Below are 20,795 nucleotides of genomic sequence, written 5' to 3'. Positions count from 1 at the left end.
AACCGACCCTAGGAGCACTTCCTTCTGTGGGTTATAGCTACCGATTAGCATGTAACGGTAGCTCAGCCGGCTCCGTGGTTGAGCTTCCACCATGAGCCAGGAGGAGGTCATGGTTCCATTCCCCGGCAGGGCACATGCCTGGGTTGCAGGCTCGATCCCCAATAGGGGCATGCAGGAGGCAGCTGATGGATGTTTCTCTTTATCTATGTTTCTTTTCTTTTAATATATTTTATTGGTTTTTTACATAGAGGAAGGGAGAGAGAGAGTTAGAAACATCGATGAGAGAGAAACATCGATCAGCTGCCTCCTGCACATTCCCCACTGGGGATGTGCCCGCAACCCAGGTACATGCTCTTGACCGGAATCGAACCCGGGACCCCTCAGTCCGCAGGCTGACACTCTATCCACTGAGCCACACCGGTCAGGGCTTCATCTATATTTCTATCCTTCTCTCTTGCTCTATGTTTCTATCCCTCTCTCTTCCTCTCTCTCTCAATATCACGGGGGGGGGGGGATATCCTCAGGTGAGGATTAACAAAAATTAAAGGATGTTTCTTGTTTACCTGGAATGCACACTGAAACAGGCTTCCTGTATTTCATCTGATAACCCTGCCTCCAATAAACACTTCCAACGAACGACGGCCTGATCTTCTCACAGAATCACCACGACGTGTCGAAACGGGGGTAAACTCCACGTGGGCTTGGCCGGAAGGGGGGGAGCAGATTTAGGAGGTCGTACAACAGCCAGTTATTACAATAAAACATTTATTAAGCTGTCATCGTCACAACAGTTTCATTCTGTTCTGAAATCGGCCTACAAAGATCTCTACGTAACACCAAAGCCAGTTATCTTAATAAATAACAGGAAATGTATCGCTTTGCCAAAAAAATACAAACAAGCCTTGTACATTTAGGTCTATATGCGATATCTGTAGAATCCATTTCCCAAGGCTCATGGCACGGAGACTGTGCACACCACACACACACACGCGCGCACACACGCACGCACACGCACACGCCTCTATGCAAATCAGGTGATTTATAGTAAAAATGTCAAATGAAATGCTCTATCAAATTTATAACCAGGTACACAAAGTATTGAATCGGGAATGCATTGTGGACAACGGGCACCCCACCTCACCAATGAGATGTCCAGTGAAGAGGAGAGAAATGGCTTTGCTGAATTTGGAGGGAGCGCGAACCGCCGTCTCCATCACCAGCAATCAGCGCAATTGCACGGCCCTCGGAGACGGAACTCACACCTTTAAATCTGCGAGAAGACGCGGGAACAGGCGGTCCCTGCCGACACTCGCTGCCCAGGTTTTCGGATGCAATCGACGATCCCCACAAAGGCGACGCTGGTCCCCACGTGGCTGCCACAGGTCAGGGGGGTCATTGGAGAGCAGAGTGTGGGAGGCGGTACTCGGACCAGTCTGTCTGTGTCCCCAGGTGCAGGGCCTTGTACGAGGGCCGCCTAACACTCAGTTTAAGGGGACTGCGTCAGATCCTGCCAAACTAGATATACACGGAGTGGCCAGGTGATGGTGACCTCTGAACGCATAATCATCTGGCCACTCCGTGTCTATCCTATAGAATAAAAGGCTAATATGCAAATGGTCCCCTCGACCAGGAGTTGGACCAGCAGGCAGGCTGGCCAACCGCCCATGTCCCCTCCCCCTGGCCAGGCTGGCTGGACCCCACCCGTGCACGAACGAATTCATGCACCGGGCCTCTAGTATACATATATATATATATATACACGGAGTGGCCAGATTATTCTGCGCTCAGAGATCAACATCCTCTGGCCACTCCGTGTAATTCTATTATTCACAAGCGAGGCGCAAAAGTCCAACAACTCAAATGGCTAAGAACAAAAACTGTGCAGAACAGTGATCTCGTTAGAAAAATAAAGTTGGGGGGAGGCGGAGGTTGACACCTTGGGGTCTCAGGAATTTCTTCCTGTGTGTGTGTGTGTGTGTGTTGTTTTATTTTAAATATATTTTTATTGATTTCAGAGAAGAAAGAGGGATAGATAGAAGCAACAACGATGGATCACGGATGGGCGGCCACCTGCAGGCCCCCTGCTGGGGATGGAGCCTGCCACCTGCGCCCTGACCGGTACTCAAACCAGCGACCTCTTGGTTCATAGGTCGACGCTCAACCACGGAGCCACACTGGCCGGGCTCAAGAATTCCTTTCAACGTGAGCAAGCTGGGTGGCAGAGAGCTGGGGTTTGGGGGTAAGTCCACACCCAGCCGGGGCGGGGGGCAGGTCCCAGCATCAACCACGAGGCAGATGTCATTCATCCGAAGCGTCTGAAGCGGCAGGAAGCAGGGAAAGGTAGCGATTTCGGGTCTTTCGAGTCGGCGTTGGCTATTGGGTGTGTTATCCTGAATCGCTGCACAGAACTGCGGCATCGGAGACACACCAACAGCAAAACGTGGTTTCCGTGGTCCCCGCGAGCCAGCCCTCGTGGGCGTGCCAAAGTCATGAGCCTCACAGCCACCGACCCTGACCTGGCACGGTCCCCAGTTCGCCCCAGTCTCCGCTGACCCTGCGTGTGACAGGTTACGTGTGGCCCTGCGTGGCGTGGCGTGGCGTGGCGCACCTCATCTTCAGGCGCCTGAGCATTAAAAACCTTCTTTCGCCCTAGCCGGTTTGGCTCAGTGGATAGAGCGTCGGCCTGGGGACTGAAGGGTCTCGGGTTCGATTCCGGTCAAGGGCATGTACCTTGGTTGTGGGCACATCCCCAGTAGGGAGTGTGCAGGAGGCAGCTGATCGATGTTTCTCTCTCATCGATGTTTCTAACTCTATCCCTCGCCCTTCCTCTCTGTAAAAAGTCAATAAAATATATTTTAAAAAAATTTAAAAAATAAAAATAAAAACCTTTTTTCACTGGTATTAACCCTACATGTCCTCATGCAGTCACCTTTACAAATGAAGACCCCAGCGCAGGCCCCGGCCAGGGTGGCTCCGTTGAATTTGGGTGGGTGTCCTCACGTGCACTGAAAGGTTGCCGGTTCGATTCCCGGTCAAGGGCACACGCCCCGGGTTGCAGCCTCAATCCCCAGCAGGGGGCGTGCAGGAGGCAGCCGGTCATGGTTCCTCTCTCCCGCTCCCTTCCTCTTTCTAAACATCCATAAAAACACATTTTAAAAAAAAAATGAAAAGACCCCCCAGCACCATCCACAGGGCAAACGCGCTCAAGCGATTCCGTCGCTGCAACGACGCCCTTGGGAATGATACGGGGAACCCCTGGGACCCGGTACCCAGGCGGCCGGGGCGAGGCAGGGAACGCCGACCAGCGTCGGGATCAGAACCCGGACGCCGGGAAGGCCCCCACCCAAAGCTTCGCTCCTAGCGCATCGAGCGCGAGGTCACTGTCAACATCGGTCCCCACACAGCCCGCCACACAAACCCAGCCTTTTTTTTTTTTTTTTTTTTCTTTTCTGGACTGTTTTCTGTTCCTGGTATTTCCCGAAGTCCCGGGAAGTTAACACTGATGGAGACGCCTACACCGTGGAAGCCTCGCCACGGCGCCACGGCGGTTCTCACCAGGATGTGCTTACATCACGTCGAGCGACGCGTGACACTCCTCCCGTCCACGGCCCTGGAGCTAGAAAAAGGTGTCTCTTCAAGGTATGAGATACGGTACAAAAATACATTTTCCCACGTACAAAAGAGAAGACGAAGAGAGAGATGGGGGTGGGGGTGGCGGGGGGCCGGGAAGGGCGGGGGTGGGGGGCGGGGGGAACAGCAGGCCAAATACCCTATAAGCTTCCATGGAATGGAGACGGAAAGAAAAAATTCCCACCCTAGCTGGTGTGGCTCAATGGATAGAGCATCAGTCTGCGGACGGAAAGGTCCCGGGTTCGATTCCGGTCAAGGGCACAGGCCTGGGTTGCGGGCTTGATCCCCAGTAGGGGGTGTGCAAGAGGCAGCCAATCCATGATTCTCTCTCATCATGGATGTTTCTCTCTCTCTCTCTCCCTCTCCCTTCCTCTCTAAAATCAATAAAATATATTTTAATTCCCACACTCCCTGGGGTTAAGAATATAGGCCCGACAGAAGCCAGGTTTATGCCCGGGGTCCTGGTCGGGGCGCGTGCAGGAGGCAGCCCATCGATGTTTCTCTCACATCGATGTTTCTCTCTGTCTCTCTCTTCCACCCTCTCTCAAAATCAACGGGAAAAATGCCCTCGGGGTGAGGATTAAAAAAGCCACAAGCAAACCGAAAACCCTCAAGAGCGTCTTTTTCCTACGAAGGCCCCGGTGGCCCAGCGCGAGACTGGGGCCACCAAGAGGGTCCGGAGCGAGCCCGGCCGGCCGCCTGCCCAGGGCGCTCCTGGCATCCGACCCCAAGACGTTTCTCTGCCCCGTCCTGGGGGTGTTTTTTTTTTTTTTTTCTTTTACAAATTGTGGAGCCTAAAATACATCCAAGTACAGAAGTGTGTGGGGGGAAATACACTCAGTTCCTTTCAAGAACGGGTTCTTCACTTAGAGCATTACCGGGGGCGCGGCTGGGTCCCCTCAGGACCCAGGAGACGTGTCCTCAGCCTCGAGCCCAACCGTCCACCTGCGGAGGCGACAACGTGGACCGCTTCGGTCAACATCCACCCCCAAACGTCAGCCGGGCGGACGTGACACGCTCGCCCGGGGAGCGCCCGCCATCCGTCCCTTCTCCGACACGTCGGATGCGCGTCGTCTCCCCCCACCTCCACGTGAAGTGTGAAGCAACGGGACCCGGATCTGCCTTTATTTTTTTTAAAAAAAACCACCTTACAAAAGATGTTCTCTAAGGGCTGTGGCGGGGGGGGGGGGGGGGGGGAATCCACAGGATGCTCTACCGGACACACGTCTGTGACTGAACAGCTGACAGGGTCTCTCCTGGGTTTAAAAAAAAACCTCTCTCTCTTGCCCTGACTGGTGTGGCTCCGTGGATAGAGCGTTGGCCTGCGGACTGAAGGGTCCCGGGTTCGATTCCGGTCAAGGGCATGTGCCTTGGTTGCGGGCACATCCCCGGTGGGAGGTGTGCAGGAGGCAGCTGATCAATGTTTCTAACTCTCTATCCCTCGCCCTTCCTCTCTGTAAAAAATCAATAAAATATTTTTTAAAAAAAAAGAAAAAGAAAAAAAAAACCTCTCTCCCCGCCGCGGACCACACCCGGCAGGCGCCCCCCCCCCGGAGAGTCTGCTGCGGCCGCGGCCCCCCCCCCCCCCCGGAGAGTCTGCTGCGGCCGCGGCCCAAACACCCTCACCGAGCACCCCCCGTGGCTCAGGCACCTTTATTGAGACAGTTTGGGGTTGGCCGGCCTCCTCCTCCTCCTCCTCTGCTGCCTGCGGAGCGAGGGCGCCCGCGGCGTGGGGGGCCCCGGCGGGGCGGCTGGTTGTCACTTGCTGGCGGCGCCGTCCAGGCTCTCGAGCACGCGGTTGAGGCGGATGTTGAGCAGACGCACCTGGGCGTCCAGCTGGTCCAGCTTCTCCTCCAGGCCGGGGCCGCCGGGGGGGCCGCGCCAGCAGGCGCCCACGGGCCCCGTCATGAAGTAGACGGCCACCACGAAGCACAGCGGCAGCGCGGCGCCCTCGGGCTCGCCCTCGTACTTGTGCAGCACGTACACGCAGGACAGGGAGAACAGCGCCACGCGGGCCACCCAGAAGAAGCGGCCGAACAGCAGGTGCAGGAGGCTGAAGGCGAAGCCCAAGGTCAGCGACAGGAACCAGTAGGCCAGCATCAGGACGCCCACCAGGACCAGGGCGCGGGCGGGGCTGCTGGCCACCGAGGCGGGGCTCAGGTACTGCGACATGTTGGACACTGCGGGACAAGAGCGACAGGGGGACAGCGGCCGGTTACAGGCTGTGGGAGGCGGGCGGGCGTTTCGGGGCGAGGGCAGCTCGGCGCACCGGCTGGGCCCGCGCCACCGCCCGGGGCACGAAGCTGCCTCCGCTACCTTCACGCCAAACCCCGGGGGGGCGGGGGGGGGGGGGGAGTCTGCCTGCCCTCCCCTGGGTTTTAAAACGCCTGTCACGCCGAAACCGGTGTGGCTCAGTGGATAGAGCGCCGGCCTGCAGACAGAAGGGTCCTGGGTTCGATTCCGGTCAAGGGCACGTACCTTGGTTGCGGGCACATCCCCAGTGGGAGGTGTGCAGGAGGCAGCTGATCGATGCTTCTCTCTCACCGATGTTTCTAACTCTCTATCCCTCTCCCTTCCTCTCTGTAAAATATCAATAAAATATAAAAAAAAATAACAATAAAAAAATAAAAAAAAATATAAAACACCCGTCACGGTCCCTCACTGTCCTCCCCCCTCGTCTCTTTCCCGTTCTGGTTGCTCATCCTCGCCGGAGGATATTTTCCCACAGATTTTCAGAGAGAGCGGAAGGGAGAGGGAGAGACAGAGAGAGACATCGACGGGAGAGAAACACATCAATGGGTTGTTGCCTCCTGCACGAGCTCCGACCAGGACCTGAGCCGGGGAGAAGCCTGCAACCGAGGATACGTGCCCTTGACCGGAATCGAACCCGGGACCCTTGGGTCCGCAGGCCGACGCTCTATCCACGGAGCCACACCGGCCAGGGCCCTTCTCGTCTCTCTTGCAGCAACCAATGTCTCCCCGCTTCAAGCTACACTACCCAAGTGTTGGTCAAGGAAGCAGAAATGCTCTGTGGTCGCTTTAAGGGTCTGTGTGTGTGTGTGTGTGTATTTTAGTTTTAGTTTTATTTTTCTCCTAAAAGTAGCAGAAAGGCGCCCTTTACCTCTCGTTCCTCGGCCTGCCGGGAATTGGATGCGATAGTAGGACTGAGAGCAGCTGTCTCGGGCCATGAAGGGAGAAAAGTCACCGACTGGGGAGCAAAAACACGGAAGGGGCCTGGGTCCCGAGGACCTGGCACCGCCCAGCCACCTACCTGCCTACCCACCTACCTGCGACCTTCCCCATAAGAGAGAGACGCTTCCGCCTCGATAAGGCTGCTGCTAGGTGGTGGTGGTGGTGGGGGGCCTTACGCCCAGCCAACCCTACTCGTAACTGGCACCCCCCCACGAAGTGCCCTCGTGAGTGTGGGGGGAAACGCAGCAGCTGCGTCCTCTGCGTGCCGGCTCAGGGAGACGTCCGAAGAGAAGAGTGGAGAGAGCAGTGCCCGCGGCCGCATTTTGCCTCATCGCTCCAGCCACGCACCTTTTTTTTACCGAACCCTTGGGAACACGCACACGTCCTACTCCAGCATGCTTCTCCCGCCTCTAGTCTTGTTGAGATGGAAACGGCATCAGCACCATCTAAGCTTAAGGCGTACATCATCCTGGCACACATATGTGGGGGACATGAGCGCCACAGTAAGTTTAGTTCACAGCCGTCATCTCAGATGGATACAAAAAAGGGAAAAACTTTTTTTGCTTGTTCTAAGAACTCTGAGGATCTAGGTCTCTCTCTCTCTCTTTTAAAATATATTTTGTTGATTTTTTTTTTTTCAAAGATTTTGGGATTCATCTATTCCAATTCCTTTTTTTTTTTTTTAATGTATTTTATTGATTTTTTTACAGAGAGGAAGGGAGAGGGATAGAGAGTTAGAAACATCGATGAGAGAGAAACATCCATCAGCTGCCTCCTGCACACCTCCTACTGGGGATGTGCCCGCCACCAAGGTACATGCCCTTGACCGGAATCGAACCCGGGACCTTTCAGTCCGCAGGCCAACGCTCTATCCACTGAGCCAAACCGGTCAGGGCTCTCTCTCTCTTTTAAAATATATTTTGTTGATTTTTTTACAGAGAGGAAGGGAGAGGGATAGAGAACTGGAAACATCGATGAGAGAGAAACATCGATCAGCTGCCTCCTGCACACTCCCTACTGGGGATGTGCCCGCAACCAAGGTACATGCCCTTGACCAGAATCGAACCCGGGACCCTTCAGTCCGCAGGCCGACGCTCTATCCACTGAGCCACACCGGTTAGGGCTCTCTCTCTCTCTTTAATATTTTTTTTAATGATTTCAGAGAGGACTGGAGAGGGAGAAAGAGATAGAAACATCCATGATGAGAGAGAATCATTGATGGGCCGCCTCCTGCACGCTCCCTCCTCGGGAACCAGCCCGCAACCCGGGCACGTGCCCTGGTCAGGAATCCCACCGGGACCTCCTGGTTCCTAAGTGGTCTCTCAACCACTGAGCCACGCCGATGGGATCTAGCACTCTCTTAACAACCCCCCTACATACCCTCTAGCAGCGTTAGTGACAGCCATCACGTCCAACATCACATCCCTCGTATGTGTTTATCTAGACGCAGGGGTCCTGAAACTACGGCCCGCGGGCCACCTGCGGCCCGCCGAGGACATGGATCCGGCCCGCCGGGGGCCGCCGCCTGTCCTGCTTAGCAGCCGACGCGTCCCGGGCCCGCAGTGCGCCTAGGAATTTGTTCATCGTTTTGTTTTGTTTTTAAAAACTATAGTCCGGCCCTCCAACGGTCTGAGGGACAGGGACCTGGCCCCCTGATCTAGAGCTTGACCACCTCCATCCAACTCCCTTTCTCCCCACCTGCTTCCAGTCACCACCGTTCTGATCTCTTTTCCCATGGGTTGGGGCTGCTGTTAGGGGTCCATGTATAAGGGAGATCACAAGAGTACTCGTCTTTCTCTGTGGGGCTCATCTCAGCTTCAGCCCCCCAAGGTCCACCCGTATTTGTCAACAATGGCAGAGTTTCCCCCCGTCCTGTGGCCGGATAACACTCCGTGGCCCAAGTGCACACCTGCGTCCTCCACGCACCACTGATGAACACTCAGGCCGTCTGCATGTCTTGGCTACTGAAGATAACGCCGCTATGGACGTGGGGGAGCAGCTGTCTCTCATACGTCATGTTATTCATTTCCATCAGATATAACTCCCAGAAGTGGGGTCGCTGGGTCGGATGGCGGTTCTATTGTTTAAGTTTTTCAGATATTGATTTATGGCCCTAACCGGTGTGGCTCAGTGGATAGAGCGTCGGCCTGCGGACTGAAGGGTCCCGGGTTCGATTCCGGTCAAGGGCATGTACCTTGATTGCGGGCACATCCCCAGTGGGAGGTGTGCAGGAGGCAGCTGATCGATGTTTCTCTCTCATCGATGTTTCTGACTCTCTGTTCCTCTGTAAAAAAACCAATAAAATATATTTTAAAAAAATATATTGATTTATTGATTTTTCTTTTTAAGAGACAGAGGAAGGGAGAGAGAGAAGGGAAAGAGAGGAACATCCATGATAAGGGAGCATCACGGATCAGCTGCCTCCTGCACGCCCCACACTGGGGATCGAGCCCGCGAGCCGGGTCTGTGCCCTGACCGGGAATCAAACTGGCCACCTCCTAGTTCATGGGTCAATCAATGCTCAACCCCTGAGCCACACCAGCCAGGCAACTTTTTTTTTTTCAACAGACAATTACACCTCATCACTCATTTTCCATGTTGATAACACGCTGAGAGGACGATATTTCGGGTCTATCGGGTACATGAAATGCCTCATTAAAATGAATTCCACCGGTTTCCTTTCTTAGTGTGACAGTGAGTGAGAACATTTCACGTTGTGTGTGTGGCTGGCTTTCCCTCCCCTCCCTCCCTCCCTCCCTCCTTCCCTCCTTCCTCCCTCCCTCCCTCCCTCCCTCCTTCCTTCCTTCCTCCCTTCCTTCCTTCCTTCCTCCCTCCCTCTTTCCTTCCTTCCTCCCTCCCTCCCTCCCTCCCTTCCTCCCTCCCTCTTTCCTCCCTCCCTTCCTTCCTTCCTCCCTCCCTCTTTTCTTCCTTCCTCCCTCCCTCTTTCCTCCCTTCCTTCCTCCCTCCCTTCCTTCCTTCCTCCCTCCCTCTTTTCTTCCTTCCTCCCTCCCTCTTTCCTCCCTTCCTCCCTCCCTCTTTCCTTCCTTCCTTCCTTCCTCCCTCCCTCCTTCCTCCCTCCCTCCCTCCCTCCCTCCCTCCTTCCTGTTTCTGTTTAATCCTCACCCGAGGATATTGTTCCCATTGAGTCTTAGTGAAAGGGAGGGGGAGAGACAGAGAGAGAAACCCTGATGTGAGAGCGACACGTCGATGGGTTGCCTCCTGCAGGTGCCCAACCAGGGCCTGGGTTTGAACCTGCAGCTGAGGAATGTGCCCCCCCCCCCCCGGAACCAAAACCGGGACCCTTCAGTCCACAGGCCCGCGCTCTGTCCACTGAGCCCGACCGGCCAGGGCTGGCTCTCTGTGTCCGTGGGCGGGACGGCTCTGGCTAAGACGTGTCCATGTTCAGCCATCCCGGGACACCCCGAGGGAGGAAATCGGAGGACGGACGGTGCTCACGGGAAGACTCTGGACCGGAGCACCCACCACGTCAGCCTTCCACACACGCGTGCTTCGGAGGGCGGGACGCGGACTGCAGGGGCCTCCGGGTGCTCCGACGGCCGTGCTTTGAGCAAAAGGGGGAACGGTGCCGTGGGAGCGAGCACCCCCACCTCGGGAACCTGCGGATCGTGAGCATCGACCGCCTCGCGGTGCCACGGCGGCCCGACTCCGATTCTGGTCCCAGTCCCGTCCGTCCGTCCATCCGCCGCCGAGAGCTGTCTCCACTCGGGGTTCCTCCCCCCGGGCTGCGTGCCACTCCGGCAATCAGGTGTGTCCACCCGGGCTCCCGGGCCAGCGGTGGAAATGCCGAGAGTCCAACAGCCTGGGCAGGTGGAGAGCACGGGTCCCGAGCGGACCGCGCGCCGTCGCTGTATCCAGGTCATTCGTGGGCTCCACCCAAGTCCAGGAGGGGCCCTCGGGGGCCGCGAGCTGCACAGCATCCGCCTGAGGGGCCCCCCGGCCGCCTCCGATTCGTTGCCCGGGCAGCGAGGTGCCCGCCGCGGCCTGAGGCCCCCTCAGAGGGTGAACGCAATGGTTCGAGGCTGGAAACGTCCCGAGTGGCTGCGCCGGTGCGAACCAGGGCGCCCACCCACCCGTGCGGCCTTGGGCTCCGGGTCCCGCCTCGGCCCCTCCTGCCTGGGACCCTCCCGCACCCCTTGGCTTGTGGCCCCAACCCTCCAGGCTCTGCCCCCATGGCCACGCGGCGGGCTCCTCCCTGTGTGTTTCTGTGCCTGTTTCCAAACGTCCCTCTTCTTCTCAGGACCCCAGACAGGGGGTGCAGGGCCCCCAGCCTGAGCCGGGATGCCTTCCTCTTGACTTGCTCCCCTCTGCAAAGACCCTGCTCGCGATAAGGTCACAGGCACGGGCAGAGGGGCTCCCGGGAAGGACACGGCGTAAGCAGCGGGCCACAGGCCTCCAACGTTTTAAAAAATATATGTTTTTTTTAATATATTTTTATCGATTTCAGAGAGGAAGGGAGAAGGAGAGAGAGAAACATCAATGATGGCCCTAGCCAGTTTGGCTCAGTGGATAGAGCGTCGGCCTGCGGACTGAAGGGTCCCAGGTTCGATTCTGGCCAAGGGCACAGGCCTGGGTTGTGGGCTAGATCCACCCCAGTATGGGCGTGCAGGAGGCAGCCAACCAATGATTCTCTTTCATCATTGATGTTTCTCTCTCTCTCTCTCTCTCTCTCCCTTTCTCTCTGAAATCAATAAAAATCTATTTTAAAAAGTAAGAAATAGCCCTGATTGGTTTGGCTCAGTGAATAGAGCGTTGGCCTGCGGACTGAAGGGTCCCAGGTTCAATTCCGGTCAAGGGCATGTACCTTGGTTGCGGGCACATCCCCAGTGGGAGGTGTGCAGGAGGCAGCTGATCGATGTTTCTCTCTCATCATGGATGTTTGTAATCTCTATCCCTCTCCCTTCTTCTCTGTAAAAAATCAATATATTTAAAAATAAAAAAAAACATCCATGATGAGAGAGACTCATAGATCGGCTGCCCCCCTGCCTGCCCCCCACTGGGGATCAAGCCCGCAACCCGGGCATGTGCCCTGACCAGGAATCTAACCGTGACCTCCTGGTTCCTAGGTCAACCCTCAACCCCTGAGCCACGCCGGCCGGGCTCCCAACACTTATTAACGCTGGGCCCCTTCGTGCTGGGGCAGAGCTGGGGACAGGTGTACGACCTGGAGGAGATGGGCAAGACCCATCCCCCCTTCACAGAAGCTGAGATTCCAGAGGGGTACCCCCCTCTCCGCGCGCCCTCCCCCCCCCACAACACAGGAGGTTACAGCAGACAAACGCCATAAAAAGAAAGAAGGGGTGGTGCGAGCACAGACGACGTCCCTTTACGTGGGGTCATCAGGATGGACTCCTTGGAGGAGGTGTCACACAGCAGAGCCCCGAAGACGGAAAAGACCGAGCAGGCAAAGGGCTGGGACACCCACGGGGGCTCCGGGAAGGTGTGGGGGCCGCGGCCAGAACGGAGGCGGACGCTGAACACCCTCGGAGCTCAGAGCCCTCCGGAAAACCGTGTCACGTCCAGGTGCCCCCGGACGTCTCGTAGGGACCGAGCCCTTCACCTGTGGGACCAGAGGCGGACCCCAGGCAGGCCGCGTCAGAACGGAGCTAAACGTGTGGGACACCGGTCCGCGTTGCGGGGAATCGCGGTCATGGCTTGGGTGCGTGGGACTGGGCAAAGGGGCCCCTCCGTTCTCCCGGGCCTGGACTGCTTGCACCAACAGGATGGTTTACGCTGACCCCCCAGCTTCTTTCCTTCGGGGAGCCGGGGACTTGGGTGCCTGCCAGGCAGAGGGCGCCCAGCGGAGCGGCCCCCACCAACACCCCGGGGTGCTGGGGTCTCCAAGGAGTTTCCCGGGCGGATGCCACACGCACACACGTGTTGTCCCAGCTCCGTGCTGGGGAACTGAGCGGGTCCCGTGTGTCTCCCCCGAGAAGGCTCTGGAGCAGCCGTGGGCAAACTACGGCCCGCGGGCCGGATCCGGCTGTTCGATCCGGTTCTCTTGCTCTCCCCTCCGCTCCTTTCCTTTGAATTTATATTCGTTCACACCAACACTCCATCCATGCTTTTGCTCCGGCCCTCCGGTCCAGTGTAAGAACCCATGGTGGCCCTCGAGTCAGAAAGTTTGCCCACCCCTGCTCTGGAAGCTGGCGCCCCGTCTCTTCGGGACTTCATCTCACGCACCCGTTCCCTTCGCGGATCCGGCGTCACGTCCTTTCGCCCGGACACGCTGCAGCCGTGACTGTGACGCCGAGCTGGGTCCTGCGAGTCTTCCTCCAGCGCCCCAGAGCCTGGGTGGTCTCGGGGACCCCGAGGCGGAGGCGGCGGCTTCCTAGTTCCCAGGGCAGGACAGGAGGGCCGCGTGCGGGGTCACACGTCACTTCACCGGGGGACTCCGCGAGCACCCCACTTCTCTGCATTAATCCCCTTTCCGATGCAGTGACTGGAGCAGTTCTGTTTCCTTTTGCTTTGCTTTAATCCTCACCCGAGGATATTTTCCGTTGATTTTTTAGGGAGAGTGGAAGAGAGAGGGAATGACAGAGAGAAGCATCGACGGAGGGCCGGGGCCAGGGAGGAGCCTGCAGCCGAGGGACGTGCCCTTGACCGCGAGGCCCTTGGGTCCGCAGGCCGACGCTCTATCCACTGAGCCACACCGGCCAGGGCGGGAGCAGTTTGACCCGGATCCCAGGGAATGCACAGCGGGCCTGGGGCAGACACGGGGGCACGGGCCCTCCCCGGCACCGAATCCTCAATGGCACCGGAACCTCGGCTCCGAGGGACCATTCGTGGAAGCTACTGTCACGGCCGGTGCTCATCCCCATCCTCACTGCCCTCCCCCCCCCCCCGCCCCCCACCCCGAGCCCCACGGAGGGGACCGGCCACCCGGGAGACCCACCGGAACAGAACTGGCAGCTCACCGCCACCTACCGTCCAGTCCAAGGACATCCAAGATCTCGATCCACACCTTCCACAGCGTTTCCAGAAACACGTCCACGCCGTGCACGAACTTCTCCGTCAGCCTGGTCAGCAGCTGCGGAGACAGAGAAGGTCGTGACCGCCCCGGCCGCCGCCGCCGCCGTCCGGGCCCAGCGAGCTCACCGTTTACCGTCAGCAGGAACAGAGCCACGGGTCACCACGGCCCAGGGGACTGGCGAGCCGGGACCCACTGTCCACTGTCGTGGGCCACCAACTGAACGAAATGGAGTGCCACCTCCCTTCTGCACACCCCGCGGGGCCCCACCCGCGCCGCAGGGCCGCCTGCCCGCCCTCGTCCGACAGCCAGGAGTCCTCTGCTCGCCCTTGGCCAAGGGTCTGCTGTCCTCGGCCTGATGTCTCCTTTTTATGAGTTTGTTGTTGTTAGTCTTTTTTTTTTTTTAATATATTTTATTGATATTTTACAGAGAGGAAGGAAGAGGGATAGAGAGCTAGAAACATCGATGAGAGAGAAACATCGATCAGCTGCCTCCTGCACACCTCCCACTGGGGATGTGCCCGCAACCAAGGTACATGCCCTTGACCGGAATCGAACCCGGGACCCTTCAGTCTGCAGGCCGACGCTCTATCCGCTGATCCAAACCGGTTTTGGCTGTTGTTGTTAGTCTTCACCTGAGGACATTTTCCCGTTCATTTTTATTTTTTTATTTTATTTTATTTTTTTATGGACATAACAATCAATGATTTGCTTACATGTTTACTCATTTATTTTATTATTTTTTTTAATATATTTTATTGATATTTTACAAAGAGGAAGGGAGAGGGATAGAGAGCTAGAAACATCAATGAGAGAGAAACATCAACCAGCTGCCTCCTGCACACCATCCACTGGGGACGTGCCCGCAACCAAGGTACATGCCCTTGACCGGAATCGAACCCGGGACCCTTCAGTCCGCAGGCCGACGCTCTATCCACTGAGCCAAACCGGTTTCGGCTCCCGTTCATTTTTAGAGAGTGGGAGGGAAGGAGGGAAGGGGAGAAAGAGAGAGACATCAACATGAGAGAGACACAGCCACTGGCTGCCTCCTACAGGCACACCAGCCAGGGCCGGGAAGGAACCTGCAACCCACACCTTGGCCCCCGACCAGGAATCGAACCCGGGACGCTTTGGCGTGAGGGCTAGTGGGAGAGAGACAGAAACATCAATGGGAGATGGATGGGCTGCCTCCCGCACACCCCACATTGGGGATCGAGCCTGCCACCTGGGCGCCCCGACAGGGAATCGAACCAGTGACCTCCTGGTTCACGGGCGGACGCTCAGCCACGGAGCCACGCCGGCCAGGCCGCTTCCTTGTTTTGAGGTCTGTGACGCACGCCTGCGGTCTCACCGATGCCCTGCCGAGGGGCACCTAGGCTGTCCCCGGGTCTGAGCTATTCCGGGCCATGGGACCCTGTACATGTGCCCGTTGGCTCCGGTGTGGAGGGAAATGCCTCCCGGGGACCTGGCTGAGCATTTGGAACGGGCTCTCCTGCCCGGCCGGTGTGGCTCCGCGGTCCAGCATCAACCATATGTAACCGAGAGGTGACAGTTGGATTCCCGGCCAAGGTGCGCCTGAGAGGCAACCGATCGATGGTTCTCCCTCCCGTCAATGTTTCTCTCTCTCTCTCTCTCCCCCTTTACCTTCCTCGCTCTCTAAAAATCAATAAAAACATATTTTTTTAAATGGGAAGGAAAGCCCTAACTGGTGTGGCTCAGTGGACAGAGCGTCGGCCTGCGGACGGAAGGGTCCCGGGTTCGATTCCGGTCAAGGGCATGTACCTTGGTTGCGGGCACATCCCCAGTGGGAGGTGTGCAGGAGGCAGCTGATCGATGTTTCTCTCTCATCGATGTTTCTAACTCTCTATTCCTCTCTCTTCCTCTCTGTAAAAAATCAATAAAAATATATTAAAAAAATAAAAATAAATAAATAAATAAATAAAATGGGAAGGAAAAATAAAAGAGAGAGAATTGATTAAAAAGAAAATACCACCACCAAAGAAACTGCGTACTGCCCTGACTGGTTTGGCTCAGTGTATAGAGCGTCAGCCTGCGGACAGAAGGGTCCCGGGTTCGTTTCCAGTCAAGGGCATGTACCTTGGTTGCGGGCACATCCCCAGTGGGGGGCGTGCAGGAGGCAGCTGATGGATGTTTCTCTCTCATCGATGTTTCTAACTCTCTATCCCTCTCCCTTCCTTTCTGTAAAAAATCAATAAAATATATATATTTTTTTTAAAAAGCAACTGCTTACAGAGGACACAGGCAGGCACCCAGCTTCTGACCGTGAGTCGTCAGAAGTCAGCAGAGTGCTAATCATGTGGGGTGTGCCGGCGGGGGCGGGGGGGGGGGGCCATTCACATGCTTACCCTGCAGGAAAGGGCACGGGTTCTAATTCAAGTACAAATTTAAAAATGCACAGACCAGACCCTCTGACTCAGCAATTCTATAACAATTTACAGATGAATTGGTCTAAGTGCATACACACACACACCAAAAAAAAGAAAAAGAAAAAAAAAAAACCCCACCGATGAAGGCCTTTCCTGTGGCCTTGCTTAAGTGGCAAAGACAGGAACCGGATAACCCATCCACGGTGAGGGGTGGGGGAAAGGATGGGATGTCCTTAAACGAATTTGCTCCAGGGACTGAGAAGGTCCGATCTCCAAACTTTAATGGGAAAAGAAGGCGCAGACCAGCGTGCACAGTGCAAAATAAACCGAAAACCGACGAGGGGGGGATCTCTCTACACCTATAAGGGAAGGCAGGCTCTTTAAAAATAAAGACAAGCCCTGGCCAGTGTGGCTCAGTGGATGGAGCGTCGGCCTGCGGACTGAGAGGTCCCAGGTTTGATTCCGGTCAAGGGCACGTACCTCGGTTACAGGCTCCTCCCCGGCCCAGGCCCTGGTCGGGGCTCGTGCAGGAGGCAACCCATCCATGTGTCTCTCTCACATCGATGTTTCTCTCTGCCTCTCCCTCTCTCTCCCACTCTCTCTCAAAACGAATGGGAAAATATCCTCGGGTGAGGAGAAAGAGAGAGAGAGAGAGAAGAGAAGGTGCAGAATAGCATACACAAGACCAACAGAACACCAATGAGGGTGGATCTCTCTACCTATAAGGGAAGGCAGGCTCTTTAAAAATAAAAACATGGCCCTGGCCGGTGTGGCTCAATGGATAGAGCATCGGCCTGCGGGTTCGATTCCGGTCAAGGGCACGTACCTTGGTTGCGGGCACATCCCCAGTGGGAGGTGTGCAGGAGGCAGCTGATCGATGTTTCTCTCTCATCGATGTTTCTAGCTCTCTATCCCTCTCCCTTCCTCTCTGTAAAAAAATCCATAAAATATATTCAAATAAATAACTAAAAAATAAAAACATGAACAAACTGAAAAGAACAACACCAGCTCTCAGCCTCCCTGTTCCCACCACATCCAGAAGTTCCCGCCACACAGGAGCAGCTGGATTCCCCCCCACCCCCCCCCCTCCATGCTCCCCATGCTCCCCAAGACCCAGACCTCCGTGCCGCCGCCTGGGAACCTTGCCGCCAACCCTGTCCCGGGACTTCCCTTCCCTGCCAACCCACCTGCCCGGACCCAACGCGCGCCCCCTCCTCCGGGCAGGACCCCACTTTTTCTCCTGGGCGCAAGGGAGACCCAGACAGGCCCCAGGTCGCAGAGCTGGTGAGCAGCAGAGCTGGGGGTCCAAGCCATGTCTGTGGGTCAGCACGGCCCCGGAACCAAACCAGGTCGTGGGTTTATTTTATTTTAAATATATTTTATTGATTTTTTACAGAGAGGAAGGGAGAGGGAGAGAGAGTTAGAAACATCGATGAGAGAGAAACATCCATCAGCTGCCTCCCGCACACCCCCTACTGGGGATGTGCCCGCAACCAAGGTACATGCCCTTGACCGGAATCGAACCCGGGACCCTTCAGTCCGCAGGCCGACGCTCTATCCACTGAGCCACACCAGTGAGGGCTCGTGGGTTTCTTTTAGACGAGTCCTCGAGTAGAAACCCAGGGTGTCTCTTTAAACACCCCCAAAATTCGCAAACCATCACACAGCTCCGGCTCTTATTAGTAAGCCCAGGCCCCCCGGAAACCTACAGCTGCAGCCAAACGCAACCCGTCTTCCTTTGGGGGCCGTTAACACACCGTCTCCCCCAAACCCAAGCCTGGCGCGTCCGCGCTCCACTCAGCAGGAAACCAAAGGAAGTCACGTCAGCCACATTCTAGAAACGTCCCAGGTTGGGGAAACCGGGGACCAGTCTTGGGGCAGGAGACCGTGGGCTCCAGGTCCACACGGCCTGGGTTCAAGTCCCCGTTCTGCCACGCGGTCTCGCCGAAAGCCAGTCACTTCACCACCCGTCCTCGGTCTCCCCATCTGGCCATCTGTAAAATGGGAGCAGCACCTACCCCGTAGGACTGCCCTAAGGCGGGGGGGTGGGGGGGTGGGGGGGGAGGGGAGAGCCTTCTTTCTGCCAAAGGGCCATGTGGATATTTAGAACATCGTTCTCGGGCCACACAAAAGCACCCACTGAAACATTAACCTGGCCCGGCCGGTGTGGCTCGGTGGTTGAGCATCAACCTATGAACCAGGAGGTCAGGGTTCCATTCCCAGAATCGATCCACGATTCTCTCTCATCACTGATGTTTCTGTCTCTCCCTCTCGCTTCCTCTCTGAAATCCTTAAAAAGATATTTTGTAAAAAAAATTAGCCTGCTGTGCCCTAACCGGTCTGGCTCAGTGGATAGAGCGTCGGCCTGCGGACTGAAGGGTCCCGGGTTCGATTCCGGTCAAGGGCATGTACCTTGGTTGCGGGCACATCCCCGGTAGGAGGTGTGCAGGAGGCAGCTGATCGATGATTCTCTCTCATCGATGTTTCTAGCTCTCTATCCCTCTCCCGTCTTCTCTATTAAAAAATCAATAAAATATATTAATAAAACAAAAATTAGCCCGCTGTATTTGGGTTTTAATATTCTTCTCCCCCTCCCTCTCCATCTCAAGCACCAGGAAACTTGCTTTAACCCTGCAGGTCCTTCCAGCCCAGCTCAGCAACGCTGAGGATGGGTGCCCTGGCTGGCGGGTGCCCTGGCTGACGGGTGCCCTGGCTGACGGGTGCCCTGGCTGGTGGGTGGCCTGGCTGACGGGTGCCCTGGCTGACGGGTGCCCTGGCTGGTGGGTGGCCTGGCTGACGGGTGCCCTGGCTGACGGGTGCCCTGGCCGGGAGAGAACTAACAGTGGCCGATAGGAACCCAGCCATGACTCTCGGTGGGGACAGTACCGGCCCCTCAGTCACCAGCTCACAAGGCAGTGCTGTCCCCATTTAACAGGATGGAGGGACTGAGCCAGGGGCCCTCCAGTCTGGAAGCGGTGGAGCCCCAACGTGAACCCAAACGTCTCCGCGTTCCCACAGCCCAGAACTAGCGCAGCCGGAGGGATGCGAGGCTGAGCTCAGAGAACCACATCGCCACGTGCATCGGTCCCCATCCACTTCCTCCTTCTGGGGAGTCGCTGGTGGACTTGTGCCCCAATGGCGGCCCGTCCCACCCAGCTCCGAGGGCCCAGCAGGGAGCGGGGCGCCTCTCTGAGCTCCTCCTGGGCGCTCAGCACCCTCCCAGGGGGCTGCAGGCCCTGAACCCCCGCAAAGAGAGGAACCAAACGCCCCACCGGAGGGGCCCGCCGCGCAGTAGGCGCTCAGGAGGGTTAGGACAGCCGCATCGCTCCCTTCCTTTTCTTGTAAAGTAAAAGTTTTGTGTTTTTTTTTAAATAAATATCTTCCAATCAGACAGAGGAGGGCCCCAGGGGAAGTGGGTGCGAGGCTAGAGGAAATCTGGGGTCGCTGGGGAGAGGACACGGGCGGCACGGTGCCTGGCTCATAGTAGGTGCTCATTCAAACGCGGAGAATGAATGAATGAGGCGCGGCCGGCGTCAGCGCGGCCTGGAGGCCCTGGCCGCGGCGCCCTGGGGGGGCAAGGTCCAAGGAGAAGTGGGGCGCGGAGTAGAAGGAGCCCCGAGGCCCTGCGCTCACACGCGCCGCCAGACCTGACGCTGGCCGGGCAGGTGGGACGTAGGCGAAGCACCCCCATCCCGGGCACCCCCGTTCCCGGTGCCCCCATCCCCGGTATCCGTCTCCCCACGCCCCGGAGGCCGCGCACGGCCCAGGCGCCAAGCGCCAGGCGCCAGGTGCGCGCGGCCGGACAAGGTGACTGCGGGCACCGGCCCAGCGCCCACCTTCTGAGCAGCGCGCACGTTGTCCTCGCCGAACAGGCTGGCGACGCTCTGCCAGAAGGTGTTGGCGGTGCGGCGGTAGCTGTTCTTCTCGGCGCCGCCGCGGCCCCGCGCCCCCTGCGCGCCCGGAGCCAGCAGCGCGAGCAGCAGCGGCAGCACGAGCAGCAGCCCAGCCCGGGCCCGGGGCCAGCCCGAGGCGCGCGCGCCCATCCCGGGGCCGGAGGGATGATGCGGGGTCGGGAGGAGGGGGGGGAGGGCCGCACCGAGGGACGCGGCGACTCCGGAGGGGACCGCGTAGGCGCGCTGGAGGACCGCGCGCCGCCTGTGCCCGCCGCCGCCGCCGCCGCGCTGCGCCACCTGCCCCGCCCCGCGCGCAAAGGCGCCACAGCCCCGCCCACGTCTGGCCCCGCCCCCGGACGCGGGTACCCGCCCAGCCCTCCAACCTGGCGGGAGCAGGCGGGACAGGTTTGAGGTCGCTGTGTCTCCCCTCCCCCACCCCCTGGAAGCCCTCCCTGACCAGGTAGGGTGTCAACCTTTTTTTTTTTTAAAAAAAAATGTTTTTATTGATTTCCCAGAGGGAGGGAGAGGGAGAGAGAGATAGAAACATCAATGATGAGAGAGAGTCATGGATTGGCTGCCTCCTGCACGCCCCCTACTGGGGATCGAGCCCACAAGCCAGGCATGTGCCCTGACCGGGAATGGAAACCGTGACCCTTCAGTCCGCGGGCCAACGCTCTATCCACTGAGCCACACCAGCCAGGGCTA

The 20,795-nt window shown here is 57.5% G+C and overlaps 1 protein-coding gene across 1 annotated transcript; it reads right to left on the bottom strand.

Moving 5' to 3' along the window:
• Positions 1 to 754: 754 nt before the first annotated feature.
• BRI3BP (BRI3 binding protein) lies at positions 755 to 20,376 on the bottom strand. Its single transcript, XM_080650308.1, has 3 exons — positions 20,034 to 20,376; positions 13,768 to 13,870; positions 755 to 5,810 (listed from the first exon to the last, which is right to left on the bottom strand). Exons 1-3 carry the CDS (start codon positions 20,238 to 20,240, stop codon positions 5,389 to 5,391), a joined length of 732 nt encoding a protein of 243 aa, XP_080506434.1. The 5' UTR covers positions 20,241 to 20,376; the 3' UTR covers positions 755 to 5,388.
• Between the last annotated feature and the right edge of the window lie 419 nt (positions 20,377 to 20,795).

The sequence above is a fragment of the Plecotus auritus genome, assembly GCF_963455305.1.
Source record: "Plecotus auritus genome assembly, chromosome: 13".
Classification (NCBI taxonomy): Eukaryota; Metazoa; Chordata; class Mammalia; order Chiroptera; family Vespertilionidae; genus Plecotus; species Plecotus auritus.
Note: the sequence above shows the minus strand (reverse complement) of the source record. Positions and strands in the feature narration are given on the sequence as shown.

Coding starts and splice junctions, on each gene's coding strand:
- BRI3BP (XM_080650308.1), bottom strand. CDS start 20,240: ATGGGCGCGCGCGCCTCGGGCTGGCCCCGGGCCCGGGCTGGGCTGCTG. Junction 13,871..20,033: donor ACGTGCGCGCTGCTCAGAAG/GTGGGCGCTGGG, acceptor CTGTCTCCGCAG/CTGCTGACCAGGCTGACGGA. Junction 5,811..13,767: donor GGATGTCCTTGGACTGGACG/GTAGGTGGCGGT, acceptor CTTGTCCCGCAG/TGTCCAACATGTCGCAGTAC.